The following is a 17,228-nucleotide window of genomic DNA, read 5'->3' on the forward strand; positions in this document are numbered from 1 at the left end:
AGAATATACTTTTTTCTTCCTTTTTACGAATACGAACGATCATGTATTTCTGTGGCAGGCTGTGGAATAAGGATGACATCTTCAAACATGCCATTACCAGCATCCTCTTCTACTCAAAGAATTGTCCAAGGAAGGGAAACAGCTATGGAAGGGGAATGGCCGTGGCAGGCCAGCCTCCAGCTCATAGGGTCAGGTCATCAGTGTGGAGCCAGCCTCATCAGTAATACATGGCTGCTCACAGCTGCTCACTGCTTTCGGAGGTAAGTTAACCAAGGCTGCTGTGAACCTTCTTTTCACAGTCCTCATCTGCCATTGATTTAGTGCATCAGAAGAGTCCAGTCTTGCCAGTTTATCCTTTGCTCCATTCAGCGTAGACCCTGCTGTCCCCTAAATGGATTATGTTTCCCCTATGCCCTATCTATGATGCTTGGGTTTTGTCACCTATAGTTCTCATATATTTTCCTCTCTCATGAACCTAGTGCTGTCTTTCCTACCATGTATTATATAAAATAATAAGTAGATTATTGTAGTGTAAAGACTATTACACATGTAACAAGTTTAATGTCTTACATACTCAAGAAGAAAGTCAGCTACTTTTGTTTTGTTTTTTTTTTTTTCCAATTAATCCCTCTAACTTCCCACTGTCAGCATTGCCATCACTTTATGAATAAGAAAAGAGTCACAGATATCCCTCTTGAAGTTCTCGCTTCTCATTGCATTCTCTAGGAACCCTGCAGGCCTGTATGGTCCAGAAAGGTGTGTGGAAGGTGGGAGAGACCTGCTACTTTGTCTTACTCCCCTCACAGTATTCAAGACTGGTTAAGTACAGCCCAGCAAAATCTCTCTGGGCTTTCATGGTTGTATCCCTTAAAACTCAGCTGTGTCATTTCATGTACACAGACATACACAGCACCCTAGTGCCCAAGGAGGTCAGGAACACACAGTTTTTCTTCCCTGAAGTTTTACCATCATGGTACAGAAAGTTTTTCCTTTTAAACTCTCAAAGACAAAACTCTAAATAGAGACCCTTTGCCTGGCCGGTGACACTACTTTTGCACTCTACACCTTATTAAAGGAGCCTATCCACCCGGGCCCATATGACCCAGCCATCCCACTACTGGGTATATACCCAAAGGATTATAAATTATTCTACTACAAAGACACATGCACACGTATGTTTATTGCGGCACTATTCACAATAGCAAAGACTTGGAATCAACCCAAATGTCCATTTGTGACAGACTGGATTAAGAAAATGTGGCACATATACACCATGGAATACTATGCAGCCATAAAAAAGGATGAGTTTGTGTCCTTTGTAGGGACATGGATGCAGCTGGAAACCATCATTCTTAGCAAACTATCACAAGAAGAGAAAACCAAACACCGCATGTTCTCACTCATAGGTGGGAACTGAACAATGAGATCACTTGGACTTGGGAAGGGGAACATCACACATTGGGGCTTATCATGGGGAGGGGGGAGGGATTGCATTGGGGATTTATACATGATATAAATGATGAATTGATGGGTGCTGACGAGTTGATGGGTGCAGCACACCAACATGGCACAACTATACATATGTAACAAACCTGCACGTTATGCACATGTACCCTAGAACTTAAAGTATAATAAAAAAAAAAATAATAATAATAATAATAAAAGGAGCCTATCCTTGGTGATTCTGGGAGGCACTTTATCATCCTTCTAAGGGTAACATCCCTGATGGTTCCAAGATACTAAGTTGATTATCTGTTGCTTCCTCACAGAAGAGAAGAGAAAAGGGACTCACTTCTACATGTGTATTTACAGCTCCTGAAATAACTGGCATTATGACTTATGGGTAAATTTGAGTCCCACTCACTTGTGAAGATTTTCTAATTTTTTCATATTCACACAGTCCTCCAATCTTTGCACTTCTGTTTTTGTGAGAGTGTCTTCCATTTTAGTTTATAATTGATCTCTCTTTATGTAAATTAAAAATAAACAAATCCAGAATTCCAACTTAATATTTAGTAAAGAATATAAGCTGTGGCAATTGAAATACTTGTTTCAGCAGGTCCAGTGCAGGCTCTGGGTACTCACAGACCTACATGGGAATTGGCCATGGAGCTTGATGAAGTAGAGATTACTGGTGACCTTGATAAAAGAAGTTTTTCTAGTGTGATAGGGATGGGAATGGATTCAATAGAGAATGGAAGGAGGATTAGATGCAGTCAGTTTTAAAACCACTTTTAAGAAGTTTTTAAATGAAAGGGATCAGACCAAATTTGACACTTGATGGCAGTTGTGAAGTTAAAGGAAAGATTTTTTAAAATGTGGGAGACACACAATAGCATATTTTATGCTGATAATAATAATCCAAAAGAGTTGGGTAAAGTGATGATCCTAGAGAAAAAAGAGTGCAATCTAGAAGTGATATATTAATAATTTCATGTAATCGCACAATGTGGTATACTGTTGTGAAGGAAAACTACGTGGTACTTTGAAGACGATATTGCATTATTCACATCTTTAAATTTTTATAAATTTATTTTTTCTGCAGAAATAACGTATTTTCAAAATCATATTTAAGACAAATCTTAGCACCCTTATATCTATGAAAAATGATTCCAGTCTTTGTGTAATGGTGTGGGTGGGGAAAACACTCTTGAAAAGATAGAAAGAGACCTGGATCATCTCCTTTTGGCACTAAACAGTGGAGTGTCACTCACCTGCACAAGTCACTGAACTTCTGGGCCTTGATTTTCTTATTCATAAAACATGTTGAATTGTCCCATCATGTGAGGCTTCCTCTCTCATTGGCAGTACATAAAGGGATGGTATAATTTTTATTCTCTATCTGATTGATTTGTGAAATCCTTAAGACCTGAAGTCATATTATGTCTTTGTATCTCTGAGAATTCTAGTATCTAGTGCCTAGTTTTTAGTCAGTCCTAAGGTTTCTGGTTTGAATAAAATCTTATCTTAATCTGTAAAGAAGTAAAATAGATGAGAGCAGAACCCCTCACATCTCCCTGGGCTCTGCCTGCTTTTTTTTTTTTTTTTTTTTTTTTTTGAGACAGAGTCTTGCTCTGTCACCCAGGGTGGGGTGTAGTGGCGCGATCTTGGCTCACTGTGACCTCCACCTCCAGGGTTCAACAAGCAATTCTCCTGCCTCAGCCTCCTGAGTAGCTGGTACTACAGGTGTGTGCCACCACGCCTGGCTAATTTTTGTATTTTTAGTAGAGATGGGATTTCACCATATTGGTCAGGCTGGTCTTGAACTCCAGACGTCATGATCCACCCACCTCAGCCTCCCAAAGTGCTGAGATTACATGCATGAGCCACCACACCCAGCCTCTGCCTGCTCATTTTTAGAGAAGTGCAGCACTTAGGAAAACACTGATCTTTCAGGTTTTTAAAATTACATTTAAAGGTTGATGATTCAGCAACATAGTAATTCTTCTTCACCCATAGAATTTTAAGTTACTCTATATTTCCAGTCACTCAGGATGAGGATAACTTTAAAAAGAAGGAACTGGGCTTTGGAGGACCATAAGGAGGTAAAGAGATGATAGTGCTAGGTAGAATTTGCTGGTGATATAAACCTTGTGGGAGAGAAAAGCATCTATGTGAAAGGAGAACTCAAAGTCTAGTAAGAGGGACTGACCAGGCCAGATCCATGGGTGGTGGGAGCTTAATTTGAGTTAGGATTACTTCATCCTTGTATATCAGGGAGGAATATGGGCGTAGGGTGGAGAAAAAACCCTGTGTATACATGAAGGTTTGCAAAGCAGACAAATTACACTTCACTTCAAAGATCACAGTAAAACCCAGTAAAATAAGAACCAACAAGTGAGTCATAAAATAAGAATGAGTGGAAGATGTGACTTGGAGAGAAAATGCCTCTTAGTATGTATATTATCCAAAACAAATCAAAATTAATTTCTACACAGTTTGTTGAAATTAGGGAAAAAAGAGAACCTGAAGAGTTCCTAGCAAGAACTTTAAAAATTGGAAATTAATCATACTTATTAATTATTTGTACATAATTAATTGTAGTAATTTTAAGAACCATTTCTTTCCTATTATGTTATCAACTACAAATTTTCTCACCAAGAGGATGTTTCGGGAGCATAATACTGATAGTTGGGAAGTAATACAGTCTCATTCTTTTTTACAGAATTAAGTCAAGCATCACAAGTATTGCTTTTTAATATTTTGCAGAAATAAAGACCCAACTCAATGGATTGCTACTTTTGGTACAATTATAACACCACCCGCAGTGAAACGAAATTTGAGGAAAATTATTCTTCATGAGAATTACCATAGAGAAACAAATGAAAATGACATTGCTTTGGCTCAGCTCACTACTGGAGTTGAGTTTTCAAATACAGTCCGGAGAGTTTGCCTCCCAGATTCGTCTATAAAGTTGCCACCTAAAACAAGCGTGTTTGTCACAGGATTTGGATCCATTGTAGATGATGGTGAGTAGTTTCAATGTAATTTTCTTTTTTTTTTTTTTTTTGAGACGAAGTCTCGCTGTGTCGCCCAGGCTGGGGTGCAGTGGCCGGATCTCAGCTCACTGCAAGCTCCGCCTCCCGGGTTCACGCCATTCTCCTGCCTCAGCCTCTTGAGTAGCTTGGACTACAGGCGCCCGCCACCTCGCCCGGCTAGTTTTTTGTATTTTTAGTAGAGACGGGGTTTCACTGTGTTAGCCAGGATGGTCTCGATCTCCCGACCTCGTGATCCGCCCGTCTCGGCCTCCCAAAGTGCTGGGATTACAGGCTTGAGCCACCGCGCCCAATGTAATTTTCTTATCACAAAAATGTCTTAAGATCAAACGAGCTATCTAAAGGAATCCTTCTTAAGCTTTTAATAAAAGTAATGGTGTTTTCAATGTGTGTGGGCTTGGGCAGAACAGGGGACTGGGGGTTAAAAAGTAAAAATCAGGTCCTGTCTTTGAGTTTACAGTTGGAGCAGTGGTGGCCGGGTATGGTGGCTCACACCTGTAATCCCAGCACTTTGGGAGGCCGAGGCAGGTGGATCACCTGAGGTCTGGAGTTCCAGACATGCCTGGCCAACATGGTGAAAACCGCATCTCTACTAAAACACAAAAAAATTAGCTGGGCATGGTGGTGTGCACCTGTAATCCCAGCTACTTGGGAGGCTGAGTTAGGAGAATTGCTTGAGCCTGGGAGGCAGAGGTTGCAATGAGCCAAGATCGGACCACTGCACTCCTACCTGGGTGACAGAGCTAAACTCCGTCTACAAAAAAAAGAAGAAAGAAATCTCCACAATTGGAGCAGTGGAAAAAAAAAAAAAAAGTCAGGGAAAGAGACTAATATAGAAGGAAAAAAACAACTACATCAGATAATATAAGAAGGGACAGAACACTACGGGAGTTCAAGGCAGTAAGTAATCACAAATTTTGTCTTTCCTGGATATAAATACGTTGCATATACTTTAAGTCACATATATTTTATTTTAATCAGCATGTACTTTAAATCACAAATGTAATGATAGCTTTTTCCTTTATTTTAATGCTTTCTCATTATATGAGAATTTATGATGGTCATAAACATTAAAATGGGTTGTAAATATTTTGAGCATTTGTTTTGGTTAGTTAATAAAATCTGTGTCTTTTTCCTGTGTCCAACCTGCTAGAGGTGTTAAAAGACATCAAGTCTAGTAATTGTATAAATTAAATACCAGAACTTAAGATTTCTAGGTACTAGTTCACTCTATTTTAAAGAGAAAGATTAGGCCAGATGTGATAGCTCAGCCCTTTGGGAGGCTGAGTCGGGGATCACGAGGTCAAGAGATCAAGACTATCCTGGCCAACATGGTGAAACTCCTTCTCTACTAAAAATACAAAAAAAAATTAGCCAGGCATGGTGGTGGACGCCTGTAGTCCCAGTTACTTGGGAGGCTGAGGCAGGAAAATTGCTTGAACTTGGGAGGTGGAGGTTGCAGTAAGCTGAGACTGTGCCATTGCACTCCAGCCTGGTAACAGAGCAAGACTCCATCTCAAAACAAAACGAAGGAAGGAAGGAAGGAAGGAAGGAAGGAAGGAAGGAAGGAAGGAAGGAAGGAAGGAAGGAAGGAAGGAAGGAAGAAAAAGAGATTAACTGAATGTTTTAATGAGAAATAAGAAATACTTAAGTTTCATCATCAACTGGTGCGTTCCATGGCAAGCACATCATGGCAATTGAAGGTGGAGAGAGAACATGTAGAGTTCATGAACTTACCTGTTTTAGAAAAGTATCTCCAGAGGCAGTTGGATTTTTGTAAGCTGTTGGGGTATTATCTTGATGCTGCTTCTTTTTCTCTATATTAATAAGCAATTCTGTTTTGAAAATATTGGAGGGTTTCCAGATCTTGGTTCAGAATAGAGTACAAGGAATAATTCACAAGATAAAATTTGGCCGTGACTCCCAAATGAGAATGTCAGAAATGTCATGTAGTGAAAGTACATCCTCATTCAGTCTCTTGAACATGGCTCAGTTCCAGAAATTCTCGTTAGCCTGCTTTGTAATGCCACAACTGGGAGATTATCAGCAGAAGTGATAAAAGGCAGCCACTTCAAAAATTTGGCAGCAAATAGACCACCCAATACATATATTAAGTTAACTCTGCTGAAATCCATGGATCCAGAGATGCCCAAATGCAAGATACCCATCTGCAAAGGGCAGCCAAATCCAGTGTACAAGGAAACTTTTGTTTTTCAAGGAGCCCTATTTCAGCTTTCTGATGTGACACTCATACTGTCTGTGTATAACAAACGCAGCATGAGAAGTAAAGAGATGATAGGCTGGATTTCTTTAGGTCTCAACAGCTCTGGAGAAGAAGAACTCAATCACTGGACTGAAATGAAAGAGTCAAAAGGACAGCAAGTACGTAGATGGCATGCATTGCTAGAGTCATGAAGAATAGAATAAGCAAACAATTATCATCCGAGGCAACATATTTCCAATGACAACATTACTGTTTCTACCAAGTCGCCATTAGAAGAGCTGTTCTTTGAAGAATCATATTCAACCTTTTCGAGAAATGCTTTAAATTCTATGGAAAGAACATCTCATACTGACATAAATGAAGAAAATATGTGTATCTGGTAGAGCTTGTTTGGGAAACTGAGAAATGTACATTAACATTGCTAAACTAACAGTCCTCCGGAAATTTAATAAGATGTTATTGATTTGAAGTTAATTTTAATTTAGCAAAAGAGCCAGTAATTTTATGAAAAATCAAAATTATAAGTGATTTTAAAAACCAGAATTTTAGTTGCAATATAATTTTAGTATCACCCTACATATTATTTATAAAACATAGCTTGGCCAGTCCCTAGTGTTTGTAATGTTCTTTAATATGAAAAAGTAGCTCTCCAACCCTATCATAAGTCATATCTAATGGCGAAGAGTTTCAGTCACATTGAAAATTGTTTTATTTCAGACATGTTCCCTTTGTGCACTTAGTTTCATTGTGCCTCAGTTCCTCTCTATAGCACTAAATCTAAGTGCAAACAAATATTCATTTTCATACAGGAATGTTTTGAATATGTTATTTTTTTTAAAGATCATTTTTCATTTGCCTCTGCTTCTGCCTGATCCGAAGAGATAAAGTCACTGTATCGGTCCCTTGCAAGTCTTTTAGACAGGTTGTACTGTAAAACTATGTAACTTCCTGTTGAAAGCACTTCCTGTATTCTTGTATTCCAATGTAGGAAGCTAGTAGAGCAGGACTTTACTTTAAAATTTCTTTCAGTGATTGACTCTTCAAAAATTGCAGTAACGTGAAAAGACTTTTTTTTTTTTTTTTTTTTTACAAACTGAAAATACAGCAGATAAGCTGTAGAAAATGAAAAATAATTCAATTTTAATTTTCTGCTCTGAGTAACCAACACTGCATAAAGCGGGTAGCATCCAAAATAAGAAACTGTCCTCTCTCTAAATCTTCACTCTTACTTCAATTTATATTTCTGATATAAAGAGTATGCAGTTCTCAGTATGAATCGGGATATCGTGTTAAGAACAGTTCTGTGATTCCTTGTAAAGTTTCCAGTAACTTGTGACTAGACTTTAAGAAATTTACAGATAAAGTTCTTCAACGTGATGTTATCTTGTGCCTTTCATGTAAGTTAAATTTGCTCATACAGCTTGAAAGTTGTATTTGCAAAATTAAGCCTTCGATTTTTATAAAGGTAACGATTCCTCAGAACAGTGTCGCAAGATCTTTATTTCCTCTGAGATATGTAAAAGTTGTATAATGTGCTGATTTTTTAAATGACAAGGTACTTTCATTTGTTTTTATATTTAGGAACTCTAATTAAACAGGAATATTATAAGCTGTTTTCTTTTTAATTTTTCTTCTTATCTAATATATCATTTTATGCATATACTTTATTAGAGTATGTTTTATATAAATTAAAAATAGTTTCTTTTTTCTCCTCACTTCTAGTTAAAATATACGAAAACATACTATTCATCAGTTACTAAAAAGCAGTATATCATTGCTCCTAGTCCCAACTAAGTGCTATATATTATTATAAACTAGAACTTGTTATTACCATAATAACAAAACAGTGCATAGGCATTACTTCAGCTTGGCTATATCGAAAGGCCTTAAAAGAAATCCAAAAAGACCGTGATACTCTGTATTTTTTCGTTTAAAAAATGACAGCTCTATGCATTCATACACATGAATTATAAGAAAAAATACAAAAGCTTTATTGGATGACATGAGGTTTGAGAATGTGTGTTACAGGGCTGCATTAAAAGGAAAAATTCACCTTTTATTGTTACATCCAAGAGCTTTTTCCAGGATTTTTTTCAAATAAACTAGTAAGAGTTAGAACCTGGAAAAAAAAAAAGAGAGAGAGAGACACTTAAGTTTCTTTCAAGGATATCCTGAAAACAAACAAACAAACAAACAAAAACTAGTGCTAATATATCTTTTTTTTTTTTTGAGACAGAGTCTCGCTCTGTCACCCAGGCGGGAGGGCAGTGGCCTGATCTAGGCTCACTGTAAGCTCGGCCTCCGGCTTCACGCCATTCTCCTGCCTCAGCCTCCCCAGTAGCTGGGACTACAGGCGCCCGCCACCACGCCCAGCTAATTTTTTTAATGTGTGTGTGTTATAGTAGAGAAGGGTTTCACCATGTTAGCCAGGATAGTCTCGATCTCCTGACCTCGTGATCCGCCTGCCTCGGCCTCCCAAAGTGCTGGGATTACAGGCGTGGGCCACGGCGCCCAGTCAACTAGTGCTAATATATCTTAATCTAGTTTTTTTTTTTTTTTTTGACAGAATTTTATTATATGAAAAGTTTTCCAAATGCTCCATGCATATCCAACTTGGCTTTGTGAGAGTTTCTTAAAAGTCTCTTAGAGCTAGCACAGGGCTACTCACCAATAGCTTCAACCTGGAGCCCTAAACTACTTATTTTCTGTATTCAACTAGGCGGTATCCTCTCCTCCTAACATCCAGCCCCATTCTGTGTTGTCATCAGATCACTAGCACATACTGGGCATTCATTTTGCTTCCCATGCTGTGAGACACCCCTAAATAATACATGACAGAGTAGAGTAGGGTGAAGAGATCTGTGCAGCTGTGTCCTGGTTTCTACTTGAATAGCTTTAGGAATGTCAATGAACTTCCAGGGGCCATGGTTTCCTTATATGGAAAATGTGGCATCTGGGCAAGACCAATGTTATGAACCTCTATGAGAATCTAATGAGGACTACGGACCCTTTCCTCATGAAAAAAATGCATGCATATTTAATATTTCACATGTAGTTTTAAGGCTCCTAATAGCCTTGAGAGATCTACAAATGTGATGTAATACTGGGACATGTATATTTATGGCTCCTTGCACGTAAACATTTATGGCATAGAAAATAAGATGATACCTAATGTTAATAAAATAATCTTTGGTTTTTGCTACTGAGAATATAAAATGTACAATTTAAATGTCTTTTATGTCTTAGATACAATTGTATTTGAGGAATATCGTTTATTTGTTTGTCCATTTGTGCAATAGGACCGATACAAAATAAACTTCGGCAAGCCAGAGTGGAAACCATAAGTAGTGATGTGTGTAACAGAAAGGATGTGTATGATGGCCTGATAACTCCGGGAATGTTATGTGCTGGATTCATGGAAGGAAAAATAGATGCATGTAAGGTATGTTTAAAGTAAAGCCAAAAGTTTGTGGGGAAAATTTCCATTAGCTATTTCTGAGTTTGGCATATATTTTACCTAGGAGAAAAAAAAAAAAATGGCATCTCTTACACCAAGAACTGAGTTTATTTAATAATTATAACAATAATAATAATTGTATTGAGTGTTTAATATATGCTAAGCCAAAAATTAAGCACTTTGTATACATTATTTCATTTAATGTAATGAGATAAAAGCAATACCATAATTATACTTATTCATCCCCCAGCCTCCCAGTCATTTCCCTTCGCCCCTTGCATTTTTTAATGACAGCGACACCTGAAACAGGTTTTCTTTTCAGTAGATCTTGAGATCTACTGCAAAGGCCTGCAGTAGCCCTGCATTAGCAACATTGACCTGTTTAAATGCTGGACTTTTAATTCCTAGACCTCCTCTCCTCCAGTGACCTTCTATACTCTTCAGCCACCTCACACCTTCCTCTTAGAGTCACACTATGGGCCTTGTTATCAAAAACTGCTCCATCTCCAAAAATACTTATTTACATCTTCCTTTTTGACTCCTATCCCCCAGTGTTTCCCCCTTGCTTTTTAACTACTGCTTGCCTAGATACACTTGCTATGTTATACCCTAGTCTACCAACTCTCATTCCCAACATGCACAACCTACGCGGATATTCCTTGTGTCCTTTCTTTGTTCTATTTTTCTCCTTAGGCTTTGTCACCATGCAGTAGGCAGTATTTTTATTTATCTAGCTTATTGCCTATTTCTCCATTAACTAAAATGTAAGCTTCATGAAGGCAGACATATTTTAATCTATTTTATTTACTGCACCTGAAACAGACTGGTGAAAATATGTGTTGACTGACTAAATGAAAAACAGTCTTTTTTCGACTTCATAGACACCTATTGTCCATTGATTCCTCTGTTTTCTCACAGTTCATTAATCCTTTCCTTTCTTCCATCTTCTACTTTTCCAGCTCAGATTTCTCTATTATTTTTTATTGATAAATCATAATTGTATTACATCTATGGAGTACAATGTGACATTTGATACATGTATACAATGTGGAATGGTTAAGTAAAAGTAATTAACATATTCATCACCTCACTTAACTTTTTTTGTGATAGACATCTAAATTTTACTCTGTTAGTTATTTTGAAGTCTATAATAGAGTATTATTGATCATAGTCACCCTGCTTTGCGGTAGATCTCAAAACTTATTCCTCCTTGCAGAAACTTTGCACCCTCTGACTAGCAACTCCCCCTTCCCTCACTCTCTACCCTGCTAGCCCTACCCTAGGGCTCTGGTAATCATCAGTCTACTCTCTACTTCTATGAATCCAACTTTTTTAGATTGCACATATAGGTGAAATGATGTATATGTCTTTCTGTACCTGGCCTATTTCACTTAGCATAATGTTCTTAGATTCATTTATGTTGTCCCAAATGGACAGAATCTATTCTTTTTATGGCTGCATAATATTTATTTTGTAAATACACCATATTTTCTTTATCTCTTCACACATTGATGAACACTTGGGTTGATTCCAAATCTTGGCTATTGTGAATAATGCTGTAGTGAACATGGGAGCACAGATATTCCTTTGACATACTGATTTTAATTTTTTGAATATATTCCCAGAGGTGGGGTTGCTAGATCATATGATAGCTCTGTGTTAGTTCTATAAGGAGCCTCCATAGTGTTTTCAATAATATCTGTACTAATTTACATTTCCACTAAGAGCGTATAAGGGTTCCGTTTTCTCTTCATCCTCATCAATACTTGACTTTCATCTTTTTTATAAAAACCATTCTAACAGGAGTAAAGATGTATCTCCTTGTGGTTTAAATTCATTTCCCTAATGATTTGTAATGCTGAGCTATTTTTCATGAATGTGATGGCCATTTGTATGTCTTCTTTTGAGAGGTATCTAAGTCCTTTGCCAATTTTTTAAAATTAAGTTTTGTTTTGTTTTATTTTTTGTTAGTGTGTTAATTAACTTCTTTATATATTTTAGATATAAGCCCTTATCAAATATATGGTTTGCAAACATGTTTTCACATTCTGTGAGTTGTCTCTTCACTTTATTGTTTTTTTTTTGTTTTGTTTGTTTGCTGTGCAAAAGCCTTTCAGTTTGATGAAATCTCATTTGCCTATTTTTGCTTTTGTTGCCTGACTTTTTGAGGTAATATTCGAAAATCCTTGCCCAAACCAATGTCATGGAGTGTTTCCTCTGTTTTCTTCTAGTAGTTTTATAGTTTCAGGTCTTAAGTTTAGGTTTTTAATCCATTTTGAGTTTTTTTTTTCTTTTTTTTTTTTTTTTTTTTTTTGAGACAGAGTCTCGCTTTGTCACCCAGGCTGGAGTGCAGTGGTACGATCTCGATCTCGAATCACTACAACCTCTGCCTTCCAGGTTCAAGCTATTCTCCTGTCTCAGCTTCCTGAGTAGCTGGGACTGCAGGCATGCGCCACCATACCCAGCTAACTTTTATATTTTCAGTAAAGACGAGGTTTCACCATGTTGACCAGGCTGGTCTTGAACTCCTGACCTTAAGTGATCCACCTGCCTCAGCCTCCCAAAGTGCTGGGATTACAGGCATGAGCCACCATGCCCAGCCTAATTTTATTATTCTGATATAGATAACCACTTTTCCCAGCACCATTTATTGTATAGACTATCTTTTCCTCAGTGTGTATTCTTGGCATCTTTGTCAAAAAATCAATTGACCATAAATATGTGGGTTTTTTTTTCTGGTTTTCTATTCTATGCCATTAGTTGATGAGTCTTTTATTATGCCAGTAATATGCTATGTTGACTACAATTGCTTTATAAGACATTTTGAAACCAGGTAGTCTAATGCCTCTAGGTCTGTTCTTTTTGCTCAAAATTATTTTGACTATTCAAGGTTTTTTTTGCTTCTATATGGATTTAAGGATTGTTTTCTCTCTTTGTGAAAAATGGCATTGGAATTTTGGTAGGGATTGCATTTTAACAATGATAATTTTAACATTTTAATGAACATTTTAACAATTATAATTCTTCCAATCCATAAACATGGAATATCTTTTCATTTTTGTGTGTTTTCTTCCACTTCTTTCTTCAATATTTTATAGCTTTCAGTATACAAAGTGTTCACCTCCTCAGTTAAATTTACACCCAAGTGTTTTATATTTTGTTGCTATTGTAAATGGATTGTTTTCTTAATTTCCTTTTCAGATAGCTCACTGTTAGTATATGGAAACACTAGTGAGTTTGGCATATTGATTTTGTATTCTGCAAACTTACTGAATTTGTTTATCTCTTGTAACAGTTTTTTGTTGGTGTTAGAGTTTTCTATCTATAAGATCATGTTGTCAACACACAAAGACAATTTCATCTCTTCCTTTTCTATTAGAATGTCTTCTATTTCTTTCTCTTGCCTAATTTCTCTAGTGACAACTTCCAGAACTGCGTTGAAAAGAAATCAGAGTAGACATCCTTTTGATGTCCCTGGTCTTACAGGAAACACTTTAAACATTTTACTATGGTTTTAATAATAAAAGCCAATATATGGCTTTTATTGTGTTTGACATATACCTATTACGTTGAGAGCTTTTCTTACAAAAGTGTGTTGACTTTTGTCAAAAGGTTTTCCTGCATCTGTTGAATTGATCATGGTTTTTAGCCTTCATTTTGTTAATGTAATGAATCACACTTATTGATTCAAATATATTGAACCATTCATGCATCTGAGGGATAAATCCCACTTGATGATAGTGAATGATTCTTTTAATCTAGTTGAATTTGGTTCAGGAGTATTTTGTTAGGGATTTTTACGTCCTATGTTTATCAGGAATATTGACCCGTAATTTTATTTTCTTGTAGTGTCCTTATTTGGCTTTTAGTATCAAGTTAATCCTCACTTTGTCAAATGAGTTTGGGAGTATTCCCCCTTAAGTTTTTTGGAAGAGTTTAAGAAGGCTTGGTATTAGTTCTTCTTTAGATGTTTGGTAGAATTGAACTGTGAAACTATCTGGTCCTAGAATTGACTTTGGTGGGAGATTTTTAAATTACTGATTCCATATTCTTACTTATTATTGGTCTGTTCAGGTTTTCCATTTCTTCAAGTTTTCCACTTCTTCATGATTCAGTCTTAATAGGGTGTTTTACCTTCTTAAATTTTTCTGCATCACCATTTCTCCATTGCCTTTCCTTGCCTCTCTTTCATACTCCTTTCCTTCCTCCCTTGACCAGACAACTACACTAGCTGTCTTGCTAATTTCCTCATTTTTACTCTTATGCTCCTCTCATGTGTTAGTCACATAAGAGCCAGAACCATTTCTAAAGAAATGCTAATCACATCAGATCTCTCTCTGAGAACACTTCAGTGACTTACCTTTAGTCTTAAGATACAAACAAAAACTTCTAAAGAAGGCCTATGAGGCTCTACAAGGACTTGTCTTTCCTTACCTTCCAGACTCATCACACACTATTTGTCCCTCTTACACTCCTCTCTCCACCCACTTCCTTTTTTAGACCCTTGCATTTGCCAGGCTCCTTCATGCCACAGAGCATTTGCAATACTGTTCCCTCTGTCTATAACACACCTAACCCCCAATTCCCTTGTGGTTAGCTCTTCTTCCTTCAGATATCAGCTCAATTATACTCATCAGGGGAAACTTTCCTGTTTTTCTTTATCAGTCAAATTTCCCTGTTGTATGTTACCATAGTAATTATCATAATAGTAATTTCGTGTTTGTTTTTAGGCTTATTTAATATATATATATATATATATATATATATTTTAACCTAAACTTCAAACTCTATGAGCACAGGGGCCTGTCATTTTTGTTCATTATTTTATCCCTAATAGACATCAGATTGCCTAAGAGATAGAGTAGGAACTCAATAAATAGTTAATTAAAGAAACAGATAAATAAATAAGTGAGGAAGAGGCACAGAAAACTTAAGTTTATCTTACCTAGGGTCATACAGCCAGAAATTAATAGAGCTGGACCTGAAACCAGCAGTTCAGCTGCTGAGACCACACTTTTAACAACCACATATTTATTTACTTATTTGTTTATTTACTTAATCTTCTTTGTTCTTCTTTTTGTTTCCCAAAAGAGATTTAAAGGAGCTTATAAAAATTTAGCAAGAAAACTAATTAGAAGTAGATGAGTTAAAGAAAAGGAGACCAAGAATAGGTCCATAAAATACAATCAAGACCAAGAATAGGTCCATAAAATACAGCATTTGGAAGAGATCCTTGAAATTGTATACCTAGGCTTACAAATGCTAATCTCACATTTAACATTTTATTTACATAGTTACTAAACCATGCTAAACAGGTCTGGTCAAACTAGGAAAAAAAACAAAAACAAAAACAAAAAAAAACCAACACCTAAGAATACTGAAACAGAAATAATGTAACCATTTCCTGTGAATGAGCGTTAGCCTTCCTAAGAAAAACAATACCCTTTAAAGTCTAGCAAAAATTTTTGTTCAGTTGAGAGACCCATTACATAGTCTGTAGTCTGTGTAACAATTTCCTTTTTTTTTTTTTTTTCTGTGAACATCAGATTACAATACCTTCCCACTGAATTAAAGTAGAGTTAACAACTTAAAATATGTTTTTATTTCAGGGTGATTCTGGTGGACCTCTGGTTTATGATAATCATGACATCTGGTACATTGTAGGTATAGTAAGTTGGGGACAATCATGTGCTCTTCCCAAAAAACCTGGGGTCTACACCAGAGTAACTAAGTATAGAGATTGGATTGCCTCAAAGACTGGTATGTAGTGTGGATTGTCCTTGAGTTATACACATGGCACACGGAGCTGATACTCCTGAATATTTTCTACTGTTTAAATTAATGTAGTTTGGATTAGTGCTTTTGCTAGATGTCAAGAAACCCTTCAGACCCAGACAAATCTAATATCGTGAGGTGGTCTTTATGTACATAAGATCAAAACTTCTCTACCATGAGGGAAGAAGACACAGCAAATGACAGATAGCACCTATTCCTTACTCACAAGGGAAACTGCTTGTGATACTTCCTAATAAGATAAATAAGTGGTTTCCCTCAATCGAAGACAGGAACATCGTTTTCCACAAGATATGAAGAGCTGCCAGTAATGCCAAAATCGTACCTCATATAATACCTGGAGCACCTGAGATTCTTCTAGTGAAAAAGAGCGAGCAGTGTTCCCTGAAGACTCAGGGATTCAACATTTTAGAATTGATAAGTGGACCTTCAGTGTGCGAGAACGGAGAAGCAAGGGATTTACAATATGACTTGAACTCTAACCTGGGCTTATATCTAATAATACAGAGCACTATCACTAACTTCAACAGCTGACAATTTAAAAGTTTTTAAATGTATCTGAACTTGCTGTTAACACAGTGTTACACACTCAAGCACTAGCTTCAGGAAGCATGTTGCGTTGTTAAGAAGCATTTCTGATTTATTCTTTAACAGCATCTTGCCATCTATATGTTAGTTGTAGTTGGCCCAGAAAGGAAAAAACAAAACAAAACAAAACAAAGACTCTTGGGAGCGTTTTTCCATGAGCACAAGAGGATAAAAAGAAGCAGATGAAGGCTAGGAGAGTTGGTTTCAAATAACTAGTAACAGGACAAGCACACTAATTTTTGATGGAATGAACTATCCAATTATTTACTTAGAAATATTTATATCAGTGTATGGCAACTTGTACTTTTGTAAGTCTTCAGCTCTTTGATAAGTCAAATGTCCATCAGAGTATCAGGTCAGATGTCTATCAGAATATCAGAGCTGATTTGTGTAAAGCTTTGTGTAAAGCACTTAGGACAGTGCCTGGCATATACTATGAACTAAATAAATCTTTGTTGTATGGAAGTGAATGCCTTGGCAAGCTTTACAATAAATGAACTCAATGTTTTCAAATAAGTGTTACATACGGCCCAAATCCTAATGATGGCAGTAGTGATAGCATGGACTTTGAACCAGGATCCTCAAGCTGAAACGTTCTCTCTGCCTCGTAGGAGCTGTGTGTCCTTGCTCAAGTTACTTAATATCTCTCTTCATTAACTCTTTCACCTCT

The 17,228-nt window shown here is 36.8% G+C and overlaps 1 protein-coding gene across 1 annotated transcript in view; it reads left to right on the forward strand.

Moving 5' to 3' along the window:
- The window catches only part of TMPRSS11F (transmembrane serine protease 11F), a 71,786-nt gene extending 55,119 nt beyond the window's left edge, over positions 1-16,667 (forward strand). The window contains exons 7-10 of the mRNA XM_023232166.2: positions 59-260; positions 4,210-4,469; positions 10,020-10,162; positions 15,787-16,667. Coding sequence (XP_023087934.1) covers positions 59-260; positions 4,210-4,469; positions 10,020-10,162; positions 15,787-15,945 — 764 coding nt within the window. The 3' untranslated portion in view covers positions 15,946-16,667. The remainder of the gene's footprint in view (positions 1-58; positions 261-4,209; positions 4,470-10,019; positions 10,163-15,786) is intronic.
- The last annotated feature ends 561 nt before the right edge of the window (positions 16,668-17,228 follow it).

The sequence above is a fragment of the Piliocolobus tephrosceles genome, chromosome 3 (assembly GCF_002776525.5).
Source record: "Piliocolobus tephrosceles isolate RC106 chromosome 3, ASM277652v3, whole genome shotgun sequence".
Lineage (NCBI taxonomy): Eukaryota > Metazoa > Chordata > Mammalia > Primates > Cercopithecidae > Piliocolobus > Piliocolobus tephrosceles.